Source organism: Rhinolophus sinicus, chromosome 2, assembly GCF_057876585.1.
Source record: "Rhinolophus sinicus isolate RSI-liver-muscle chromosome 2, RSI-T2T, whole genome shotgun sequence".
NCBI lineage: Eukaryota > Metazoa > Chordata > Mammalia > Chiroptera > Rhinolophidae > Rhinolophus > Rhinolophus sinicus.
In genome coordinates, this window is record NC_142502.1 from 102,618,469 (window position 1) to 102,630,716 (window position 12,248).

Genomic DNA, 12,248 nt, shown 5'->3' on the forward strand with positions numbered 1-12,248 from the left:
CCTCACTTCTTGCCAGCCCTCCTCTGTTTCTACTTACTCTTCCTGCAGCATCAGACAGAAAAGCCACTGGAAGCTGGACAGTAACTTCCTAACTTTCTTTCCATTTCCAAGGCGTCTTTACTCCAGATAGCCTCCTTATACTAGCTATTTTACATATAGGAAAAAAGTGTAACAGACAAGTAAAACCCACATATAAGAGTTCAATAAAACTCTTGACCTGTATTCCAAATTCTCACCATGACATGGAATCATTTCACTGTTTGAGATGTCAAAAACAGTCTCTCCTGGCAGTAAAGGTAAGGAAGGCAGAAATGGTAACCTCCCAGCCTTCTCTGTAAGTTGGACATTTTGCAGACAAGTGGTGGCCGAGGCCTGTCAGGCTTCCTGGGGCCTGAGAGCTGTTTATAAAGAAAACACTCGCTGTGGACAACCACACATGCCCTGGGATTCTCAGTGCAGAGAGTCCTGTTATGCAGATTATTAACTTGGCAAAAAATGAAAAGCAAAAAAAAAAAAATTTCTTTCTAGGACATAAACCTCCCTCTGGGTAAGGACAGGGCACAAAGGCACAGAGCCAAGACTAGCCAGAGGAGCTGGGGGACTCCTGCTTTGTTCACTGCTCTGCTGAGAACAGTGCCTGTCAAAAAAAAAAAAAGAGAGAGAGAGAGAGAGAATAGTGCTTGGCAATATACATTCGCTGAGTGAATGAATGAATGAACGAACAAATGAACAAACCTTGACTTTTCAGAAGCCTTAACATTAGGAGTAAGTCCATGGGGCGAAAAGTCAAATGAGCAGTCTGAATTTGGAAAAGCTTCAAAATAAAGATTAACTAAATATAATTTCATGATTTCTTGTATTAGATTTCTTATATTACAAATGTATCCAAGAAAAGGCTGCAAAGCCCATGACAAAGTTTCTGTGACTTTCACGTGTGCTCACTATTTCGTCAGGCTGCTCTCCAGCAGCTCATTTTTCTTAGCGCCTCTTCTGGCATCCTGGCCACGAGGCAGGGGTGAAGTTTTGATGGTGAAGGTGCCCTTGGCCAGGTCCCCTGTATAAGTGGCAGTATGCCCAGAGCCATTTTCATACACAGTCAGGAACCAAAGAAATCATTTTGGCAATAGCCTTGCCTTCAGAAAGCAACACATTTGAACCATTTCAAACCACAGAGGCCATCTATTTTTATGAGTTCTCCTTGTATCAAAACGTCTCTAAGGGTGAGACTTTAGGTAAATTAGTCAATCCCCTTGTACATCAGTTTCCTCACCTTTGAAAAGAACATAAAAACAGTAACTGCTCTAGGTGACTGTTGTGAAGACTGAGGAAACACGTGGCACAGCGCCCGGTAACAGTCAGCGCTTGACAGAGCTGTTCTTGTCACCTCGCAGAATGCCTTAGTCATTTGAAAATAAGCGTAAGTTACTGCCTGAGGCCCAAGCATTTCATTTTTGGGCACTGGCCTGGACTCAGAGTCTGACGAGGTCCTTAGTTTTAAGTCTATGAATGATCTGCTCTTCCCCAAACTCTCCAGTGTTGCTAGATCCATTTCAACCTTCCCTTGCAAGTTCACGGATACATTAAGTTCTAATAATGCAGTACAGGTACAGAGATGCACCTTCTCATTGTGTGTGAGAACTGTCCCAGGCCTCCTTGGTATAATAATTAAAAATTATAAATGTCCAAAGCAAACAAAACAAGGGAGCCTCACATGCTGGAACCTGGATCGGCTGAGGGCAGAGACAACAGGCAGTGAGTGTGGTGTGAGGGAAAGAATGCCAGACCGGAGGTAAGAACCCAAGGCTGAAGTGCTAGTTTGCCACTTTTAGCTGCGTATGCAAGTTACTTCTCCTCTCCTGGCCTCAACGTCCTCTTTATAAAATGGGGGTATGTACTAGTTCTGTTCCTTTTTAAAAACTTCCTTTTTGGCTCTATGGTCCCATGGAAGGGTGAAAGCCAAGGTGATGGCTGCTGGCAGGGTCAAAGTGCCCATAAGGGTACGAGGCAGGCGGTGGGGGGAAGAACTAAGAATGGGAATGTGAAGGGAAAACTAGGGGTTACTAAGGGAAAGGATTAAGTCCAACAATAAGTCAAACTTTACCTATAACAGTGCAGACTGGGAGGGTGAGCTGAGCCGACTGAAGGCCTAGGAAAAGGCTAGTTCAGGAAAATGCTAAAGAACCAATAGCTTGGAGGACTGTTATCTTTGGACTTGGAGCACCAGCTGGAAAGAAGCTTGTTTCTTCAGGGATTAGGGAGCTGACAGAGAGAAAGCATCTGGTGACCTGAGAGAGGCAGAGTGTAGAACTCCCAAATCCAGCTTAACTCTATAGACTCTTCACATCAGAGGTTCAGAGCTCAAACTCTGAAGATGGGCTGCCTGGGTTCAAACCCTGGCTCCGTTTCTTACCAGCCTTGGGACTTTGGGCAAGAGGCCTACTGTCACTGTTCCTCAGTATCTTCATCTGTAAAATAGGCATAAAACCAGAACCCACCTCAAGGGAGGTTGTAAAGATGAAATGAGCCAATAGATAGAAAGCCGTTTGCACAGGGCCTGGCATTTGGTAAGTACTCAGCAAGTGTCAGCTCATCTATTTCCTGCTGCAGGGAGGGAGGTTTACATGACTGAATAGAGTCACTTCATTCTCCTCAAGAGGATTTAGGGGCAGCGTTTCCTGCCTAAGGCTGAAACCTACAAAAAGAACCCCACTTCTTTTGCTTTTTGTTCCCTGGGTAGAATCAGGAAGAAAACTAGCAGTGGTCAGGAGCAGACCTCCCAGCATTGCTGGTGGTGCCGCTGGTAGCTCACCCCTGGTTCCCACTACCTTCCATCCCAAGGCTCCACTGCAGGGAGTGTCAGGGGGCTCCGGAGAACACTAACAGGCCAGCCTTTGAGGAAACAATACACGCCAGGGTTTCCTTTGGAGAGCTGAATTTGCCATGTCATTCTCCCTCTAAATTTACTTCAAAGGTACTGCGAAGTAATCCCAAATGAAAGGCAGTGGTTTTGTGGCGCTATGACATTAAGAATGATAACTTAACTTAAAACTTTTTCAGCCCTCTTATAGGCCCAGCAGTTCTCACTTCTTGTACTTAATTCTCCCCATATATTTCTATTTACTCCTTATATCATGATGGATTAAGTTTCTTTCTAAATGCTAGCTATGTAACATGCTGTTAGCTTTACATATCTACAGCTCCCCAGTATCATCACACATTGAATATGAGTATCAATATCCACATTACAAGTAAAAGCAGCACTTGAATAGAATCAACAATATTTAAAAGCTAAAACCACACCCTTCCAATGCTCTCCCTTTATAACTGAGCTCGAAGGACTCATTTTATTTCCATCTGCAAGGCAAAATATTTATTTGGAGTGGGCCAAAAAATCAGGCTTGTTGACAAGATGTTAACGTTTCTTGAATTTTAAAACTCTATGATTGAGAAAATAAGCAATCACTGTCCATTGACTGTTATTGAACTCAACAGTCTATGGAGATTTACTTTACAAGACAGGGAGAAAGAAACCGCCGTCCACCTATGTAGTCCTAAAAAACAGCCGACTTCCCCTCGTGCCCCAGCGCAGAAGATGCCTCTAGGGAGGCGATGAGGGGAAGCAGGAAAGGAGACGGGTGCGGTGCGTCTGCAGAAGCAGCACAGGCTGCCCTGACGGACAAGTTTCTCTGGCTCTTTCCCCCAGATGCTCTTGACCTTCCTGATAGGATTTGGAAACTTGTTTTTTTTGTTTTGTTTTGGTAAGCTTTGTTGATGACATTTCAAAAACACCCTTCCCAATAAATACAAGGAAGTTACATTTGAAATCAAAAACTCTAAATATATGAGCTAATTTTTCAAAAACTCACGAGGCTGAGTTTGTGATGTTCCCTCCCTCTGCTTTTGATACAATTTTGGAAAACTTCTGCATGAGTTCAAGTGTAACACAAAAACTTTCAAAGGAGACCCAATCCAAGTGATGGTTTTTACAACTAATTAGGTCTTGGCTTAAAGAATGGCATTATGATTACAAAACTTAGCTTCAACTAGTAAGTTTTTGCTGAAAACAACATTGAGAAGAAAACACTTCCTAAACAGTTAGGCGGGGTCCTAAAGGTTTCAGAACATGGTTACACAAAAAGTTCTGTAATCCATTTCTGGTATTAATTTACATATTCCTTCATATGGGCAAATAAGATTAACACTGTCAAAAAAAAAGTAAAATCCTAAAATAATATCCCTGTATTCTTTCTCAAAAAGTAAATTCCAATTCTTACTACGTGTTCCACTATTCTCAAAGGGAACTCCTCAAAGGATCTGTCAGACTAGGATATCCTATGCTGCCGCTGATGCACTGTCACCAAATTTAAATGTGTCGTAAATTCAACTTATTAGCAAAATTGTACACTTAGAAGGACGAAGTGCACTGTGAGACAGAGAGAAAAGACTACATTGCAAGAGGGGGCTGTATCTAGACAACCTAACCCAACAGGCTAAGGACTATTAGAGGATCTGGTTAAAAGCATGCCAGACTCGGATGCTTTCAATAAATCAATAGCTACTTATGGAAACGTCTATTATGGACAGGGATCACAGGCGAGAAAAGGGTAGAAAAGATACATTCCAATCCTTCCTATGAATAGAAATGCTCGTCCTTACCACGAGTGTTTTAGAATGAGGGGATCTGAGTTTGGCTACCCCAGATGTGTTTCTCAGGCAAGTTTTTTAATCTCTGAGCCTTACTGTCTCAATCTGCAAAATGGGGATAATAAAACCTATGTCGCAATTTTGGTGGGGGGTTGAATTAAATGGGACAATATAGGAAAAGTATCTCTCATTAGATGTCAATAAATGTTATTTCCTTCCCCATCATATACTGTCAAGAAAGCTGTATCTCAAAAGTAGTAGATGCAGCACTCTACCTGGAAAGCATCTGTCTTCATCACCCCCATGCAGAGGAGCTCCCTTATTTTCCGGCATATACTTCTTGGTCATGGGCAAGGACATCAGCCGGATGTGATGGATGAGTGAGCGCCAGGTGTGGGCTCCAGAAAGTACGGGCTCATGTGGTAATGGGCTGAAGGGCTGAATCACAAAGTAGGCAGTGAACAAGATTAATCCCAGGGTTGCGAGGATCTATAAGGGAAGACAGGAAAAGGATCAGTAATCATTGCAGCCAACAAAATACTTTAATACCAAGAAAATAACAGGCCTCTTCTACTATTTGTGCTCTAGGAATGGATCCATTTCCATACACAAGCCATTTATATTCACTTCTGAAAGCATTTCAAGTTTGGGAACTATGAAGACTGTGAGGCTCACCAAGCTTCTATTATATAACATGACAGGGAGTATGTCCGCCGTTCAAAAACACATACAAATACAGTTTAAATATAAATACACAGCTGTCACCTAGGATATTTAACAAAAGCCAAATTTCCCAGCAACACATGGTAACAACAGCGAAGGCCAATTTATCCACAGAAACACCAAGGTTCAATGGTGGAATCAGTCAACAGTAGTATTTGGAGAGAAAGTTGAAGTCTTTGCCCTCCATCTAAGTTTTTCCAAGTCAGAACACACTGTTACCTTATACACAGCTATAAGGAGAGGATACTGGGGTGGCCCCCTCAGTGGTTCATTCTTTTCCAGCAGCTGTGTGATAAACTTTTCAATTGCCTTCTCGGACATGCCACACTGATGGCCTGTCTGTCTCACCAAATCAACAGTCTCCGAAAGTTTGTCATAAATGCTGAGCTCATTGGCAGCAAGATCCATGTCTTCTAGGGCAAAATCCCTGAGAGAGAAAAAATACATGTAAAAAGAAACAACAGAGTTTCTTTAAAGTACTTTCTCCTCAAAGCTATTTGCTTTATGGAGCACAGTGCTTCTTGACCATCTGTGGAGAACCTGTTTTGTGTTTCTCCCAATCCACTTGCAGGCCCACACTTGAATAAAACACACTAGATATGTGGAGACAACGTCAAGTTGCTACACAAGTTTTTAAGTGTGACTTAATTGGAGGCTGGTAACAAACAGTTTACAGACCAGCACTGGTTCCCAAACACTGAGGAGCACTGGTCTGGAGCCCAATAAATCCCTCCTGGGACACAGAAACACCAGTGTCATCCAAAATGATTTCTGAAACCAATCACAAAAGATCTGCTACCGCTCGTTTACTAAAATAAAAAAAGAATATGGAGAAGTGTTGTTGATCAGTCCTTTCTTTCTAGTTATACCAGATAGACCTGTGAAACAAACAGAAATTAACTTCCACTACCGAATGAATGTTTTTTGGTAAGTAAAGTTTCACGGAGCCAAAATGCTGGCCAAAAAGAGCTCCCACTGGTCTTGGGCCACACAGTCTAAACCACCAGCAGCACGGCTACCGGTAGAAAAGACATCATGCCTACTGTGCCAGAGTTTGGCAAGCATTTTATACGTCAAGTGGGAAACGGGAAGAAAGAGGCAGTCTGAAAGAAACTGACACGAGCCATAATGGGCAAGGGGGTGTGAGAAGGTGGAGCGAGGCCAGCTCTGGGCTAGGGGCAGAGTCCACAGAAAGTGACGTCTGCTCCTTGTAGATGGGCCGTGGCAATGACAACTGGAGGTTCCTGGAGCTCGATGGTGCCTGGCTAAAAGCATCTGTGGAAAACAGCCACCTGGAAACTAATCCAAAGTTCCAACAGGCAATGGAAGGAATGTGAGCAGTCTTGTTACCCGGCCGGCCAGCAGCCAGGTTAATTGTCTCTTTCACTCTCCAGCCAGCCGCTGTTATTTTAAAACATCTCCAAATTTTCTCCTTATCAGACCTTGTAGGAGGAGAACTGATCACTGAAGGCAAGACTGGCTGTGAGGAACATGCTGACTCGCTTTGTTCCTGGCAGAGCAAGGATTTCAGGCAACACAAAAACCATGGCGTGGGAGCTCTTCAGACCTAGCAGGCTGCAGTCCTCATGCTTTTCTGCAAATACAGTTTTAGACAATAAAGGGTATTTCATTTCTCTTTTATAGACTCAACAGACCAAGATCTATAACTAATTTCAAGATGCAATTTGTTTTCAGTTATTTGAAAGACAAATGGTTTCACAGTGTCTCTAGAATCGAGAGTCAAATGGTACGCAGAATTCTCTGTATCATTTGTAAAATGACATGGAATAGCTCTTTTGTAAATGTGCTTGTGTTACAGAACATTAATACTTTTCTTCATCTACAGGAGGAAAAAAAGTGCTTGGGATTTACGCTCTCCTCTAATTGGGCTTTTTTTTTTTTTTTTTTTAAATGCAGATGGCCCTCTTATTTCACATACTTCATCCCCGAAGTGCTTCTAACCTCAGAAAGCACGGACATGGTACAACTCTGTTTTCAGTAAGGAGATGCCGCCACCTGTACAGCAGAGGACAGCAGTCATGTAGCTCCAGCGGAGAAAAGACCTGAAACGCCACAAGCCACATGTCTCCTCTTCTGGCAGCGCCTCCTAACAGCTCCTGTGTGGTCTCTTTATGACTACAAACCTTTTAATTCACTAGTTCTGGAGCATGCCTGCACATTAGAATCACCGAGAGTGCTTTTCATAAATGCTCAAACCAGGGCCCCAGACCGGATCAATTAAAGTCGACTCAGACTTTTAATGGTGGATTATCAGGCAGGTAACCTAGACTTTGAGGAATTGGGAGGGAGTGATGAACCCCACACACTGAAGGGGATATATCCTTTCCCCAAACTCTCTGTTCTTGCTCAAAATGTTTTTCTAAGGCCATGTAGACCTTCATTTCAAGGTTAGATAAAAGCATGGTTTAAACTCTTTTTTTTTTTTTTTAATTGGGGAAGGGGACTTTATTGGGGAAGAGTGTGTACTTCCAGGGCTTTTTCCAAGTCAAGTTGTTGTCCTTTCAGTCTTAGTTGTGGAGGGCACAGTTCAGCTCCAGGTCCAGTCGCTATTGTTAGTTTTAGGGGAAGCTGCCCACCATCCCTTGCGGGAGTCGAACCGGCAACCTTGTGGTTGAGAGGACGCGCTCCAACCAACTGAGCCATCCGGGAGTTCAGCGGCAGCTCAGCTTAAGGTGCCATGTTCAATCTTAGTTGCAGGGGGCGCAGCCCACCATCCCTTGCGGGACTCGAGGAATTGAACTGGCAACCTTGTGGTTGAGAGCCCGCACTCCAACCAACTGAGCCATCTGGCCACCCGGGAAGTGAGCGGCAGCTCATTGACTTCATTTTAGTTGCTGAGGGTGCTGCTCGCTGGCCCATGTGGGAATCGAACCGGTAGCCCCAATGCCCAGAGCTCGCGCTCTAACCAACTGAGCCACCCATCCGCCCCTAACCTCTATTTTTAAATGTGTATTTTCAAAAAACGGTGCTGAGACAACTGGATAGCCATATGCAAAAGTATGAAGTTGGACTCTTCCTTTTACCTTACACAAAAATTAACTTACAATGGATCAAAGGCCTAAGCTTAAGAGCTAAAACTATAAAACTCTTAGAAGAAAAGAGGAAAACCTTTACCACACCGGATTAGGCAATGGCTTCTTAGATATAGCAACAACAGCTCCAGCAGCAAAAGGAAAAATAAATTGGACTACGTCAAAAATGAACAATTTGTGTTCTGCAAATGATACTATCATGAAAGTGAAACAACCACCCACAGAATGGGGGAAAATATTTGCAAATCATACATCTGATAAGGGACTGGTTATCAGAATACATAAAAAATTCTTACAATTCAATAGTAAAAAGACAAATAACCCAATTAGAGAATGAGCAAAGGATTTGAATAGACTATATTCTACAAAGATGATATAGAAATGGTCAATAAACGCATGAAAAGCCAGCAGGGAAATAAATATCAAAACCACAATACGATACCATTTCTCACCCACTGGGATGGCTTTCTTAAAAAAGTCAGATAATAACAAGTGTTGGCAAAGACGTTGCCACTTGGAACCCTGTACACTGCCAGGAGTATAAAATGAGCAGCTGCTTTGGAAAACAGTTTGGCAGTTCCTCAAAAATTTAAACATAGTTACCATATGGCTCAGCAATTCCACTTTTAAGTATGAACCCAAGAGAATTCAAAAACATACATTCACACAAAACTTACACACAAATGTTCAAGCAGCATTATTTGCAATAGCCCCAAAATGGAAGCAACCCAAACGTCTAGGAACAGCTGAATGGATGGATAAAACGTGGTACATCCATACAATGGAGTATTATTGAACAGTAAAAAGGAAGGAAGTACTGATCCGTGCTACAAAATAGATGAACCCTGAAAACATTATGCTAAGTGAAAGAAGAGAGTCACAAAAAACCATAATTATATGACCATAATTCACAAAAAATAAAAAACAGGTAAATCTATAAAGACAAAAATTAATTAGTAGTTGTCTAGTAGTTGTCTAGTAGGGTTGGGGAGGAATGGGAAGTGACTGTTAATAGATACAGGGTTTCTTTCTAGAATGATAACAATGTTCTAAACTTAGATTGTGGTGATGGCTGTACAACTTTGTGAATATAGTAAAAAAAACACTGAATTGCGCATTTTAAGAGGGTGAATTTTATGGCATATAAATTACACCTCAATAAAGATGTTTATTTATAGAATTTGAACTTACCCCTGTTGTGGCATTCATTACACTACACTGTCATGATTCTGTTAAGTTACTTGGTGTATTTCCTTATCCAAAAAATAAGAGGATTGAACCAGAAGGTTTTTAAAGTTCCCTCTAGCTCTAAAATTTTAAGAATGTATGAACATTTCAGAAAGTAGAAAAAATCCAATTCATTAGAAACTAAAGACTTATGTCCAACTGCATTCTTATATTTCCAGTTCCAGTTAGGCCCTCCTACGAGGCCAGGCACTTGCTAAGCAATCTAGGAACATTCTCTCAGTAAATCATCACAGTGATTCTGTAAGTTAGGTGTGATTAATCCCATTCCACAGATGTTGAAACTAAGGCTCAGAGAGGTTCCACGACTCGCCAGGATGCAAACCCAAGTGTGACTTCAAGGTGGGTGCTTTTAACCTTTATGCATACTGCCTCCCTTACCAAGTATTTTCCTATTCTGAGGGGGCAGTTCCAAAACCACAACACCGTGTCCCTTGATTATCACAACCGAGTTGCTGAGAACTGGAAAAGAGATCAACTACAATGAATCCTGGAAAAAGAATAAAGCAGTAACTTAGTACAATATTCTTCACATCTTGGTTTTGTAACTAGTGATTCTAGAGATAACTTTTTCCTGTTCAATTAACAAAGATACGTATTCTAAGCAAGCAAGCAGGAATAGTGTTCATTTAAGCACTGGATAGCCATATGCAAAAGTATGAAGTCGGACTACAAAAAATTAACCAACAATACCTAGTCAAAATCCATTAAAACTTGCTAGAGAACTAGCAAGGAGCGCAGAGGGAATTCTAGAAAAATTCCAATAGAGACTTTTCAGGTATTGGGAGGTGGGGCATATGCACCTCGGGCAGAAAAAACATCATACTGGCGTGTCCTTAGGGGAACTGTGAAGGGGACACTGCAGTTAGGCTAAAAGGAGGACCAACTATCACCATTTTTGAGGACTGTTTTATAACTTTTGTAAACCTCTGCCCACTTTTGATACACATAAAAATCTCATTGAACTCCCACTTTAAATTGCAAAAACAATAGTTTTTTTGGTAATTCAAGTATACAATATTAAGATACTGAATATATTTTTGCAAGCTGTACATCCTTCTGTGAGATTCTGACACATTTCCCAAGTTACTGGAAGGGAATTTGCTAATAATTTAGTGAAGTTTCTAAAAGCATAGAGGTCTTGATAAAAAGCCCTCCTTTTGCCTTAGGTCAGGTCAGCGATTCTCAACTGGGGGCAATTCTGCCCGCCAGGGGACATTTGGAAAGTCTGGAGACATTTTTTGTTACACTGGAGGGGTACTACTGGCATCTAGTGGATATGATGTTAATTAAACAACAAAAATCTTGTCCTTTTACGTCAGGGTTTCACACTAGCAGAGCAGCTCCCTCCCTACAAACTACTGAAAGTCAGCCCTGGACACAAGGGTTTGTATGAAAATAAAATCTTGTCCCTTAAAAAAAGAGAAATCAAACACAAAGTCATGGTTAAGCATCAAGTGTGAAGGGACTGAGTGAAATCAGCCGAGGCTTGATGGCAATCCCTTTACCTCCAGAAAGAGGGTCCAACTCTGGCAGAATGAGCTTTGTCACAGAGGAAAGTTCCGAAGAGTGAGCTTGACTCTTAACAGAAGCTTATACCTGCAAGGGGACAGGCAGGATTACTGGCACAGTTACAAAAGTCAAGGTATCATGCACCACCCGGGACCTACCGAAGTGCCAGAACCTCTGGGAGGGGGACCCGGGTGCAGAAGTTGGCAGACACTCTTCCCTGCTCATTACAGGCACACCCCCAATTAGGAGACACTGCTTTAGAACAGGAGTTCCGAACTACAGGCGTGATTCTGATCCCCAGGGGACATTTGGTACTATGTGGAGACATTTTGGATTCTCAAAGATGAGAGGGTACGAGTGGCATCTATCTAGTGGGTAAAGATTAAATATACTATAATGCACAGGACAGCCCTCCCCCACAAAGAATTGTCCTGCTTAAACGTTAAGAGTACTGAGGTTAAAAAATCCTGCTTTCAACAGAGGTCTGGGGGAGGTAAGCCAGGGAGGGGGCTGTCCACTTCTGAAGGAGTACTTCAGGAATGGGAGGAAGAAACTGACAGCTCTGATGAAATATTCTCTACCATTCCTTCTGGGTCTCAGTGTAGAAAAATACAGGACAGAGGCATAACTATAGAATGACTGACAGAACTGATCAACGAAAATGTTTAAAGCAGAAAACAGGTTAGGATGTCAGACTAAATGTAAGTCTCTCCTTTGCCCTGTTTACCACAGAATTAATTCCTCTATTGGTATCAGTATGTCCTATAACTGATGTGGCATCACCCTGGAGGTTCTCAGCTTTTCAAACTAAACAGCTTGCCAGCGAGGCAACTCTCACGTGCAATACGGATTCCTCTGGTTAAAACACTAAAGGGGAAACACTGCAGTTCAGAAAGAAAGTTCAAAAGCCCATCTAAATATGTCCCAATCTTCAACAGTGGGAGCAATATCCAGAGAAATATTAAATTTTCTTTTCCCCTACTAGGTTTTTTTTTTTTCCTCCTGATTAAAAAATGGTGTATTTTAGCTGTACAGAGGGTATAGATAATAATATAGCAAATGAACATGTAA

At 42.1% G+C, this 12,248-nt stretch overlaps 1 protein-coding gene across 8 annotated transcripts in view; it reads right to left on the bottom strand.

Annotated features, from left to right (window-relative positions):
- The window catches only part of C2H6orf89 (chromosome 2 C6orf89 homolog), a 34,302-nt gene that overhangs the window by 17,286 nt on the left and 4,768 nt on the right, over window positions 1–12,248 (bottom strand). For 2 of the 8 annotated variants that reach the window (XR_012496566.2, XM_019738772.3), the window contains exons 2-4: window positions 11,174–11,264; window positions 5,587–5,794; window positions 4,920–5,133 (exon numbers count right to left, since the gene is read on the bottom strand). Coding sequence is in view for 6 of the 8 variants with exons in the window: in XM_019738772.3 (XP_019594331.3) it covers window positions 4,920–5,133; window positions 5,587–5,775 (403 nt within the window). In the remaining 2 variants the exon portion in view is untranslated. Of the gene's footprint in view, window positions 1–4,919; window positions 5,134–5,586; window positions 5,795–6,717; window positions 6,962–8,502; window positions 8,546–10,046; window positions 10,156–11,173; window positions 11,265–12,248 lie in introns of all 8 variants that reach the window. The other 6 variants (XR_012496565.2, XM_019738770.3, XM_019738773.3 and 3 more) reach the window with 5 other exon arrangements.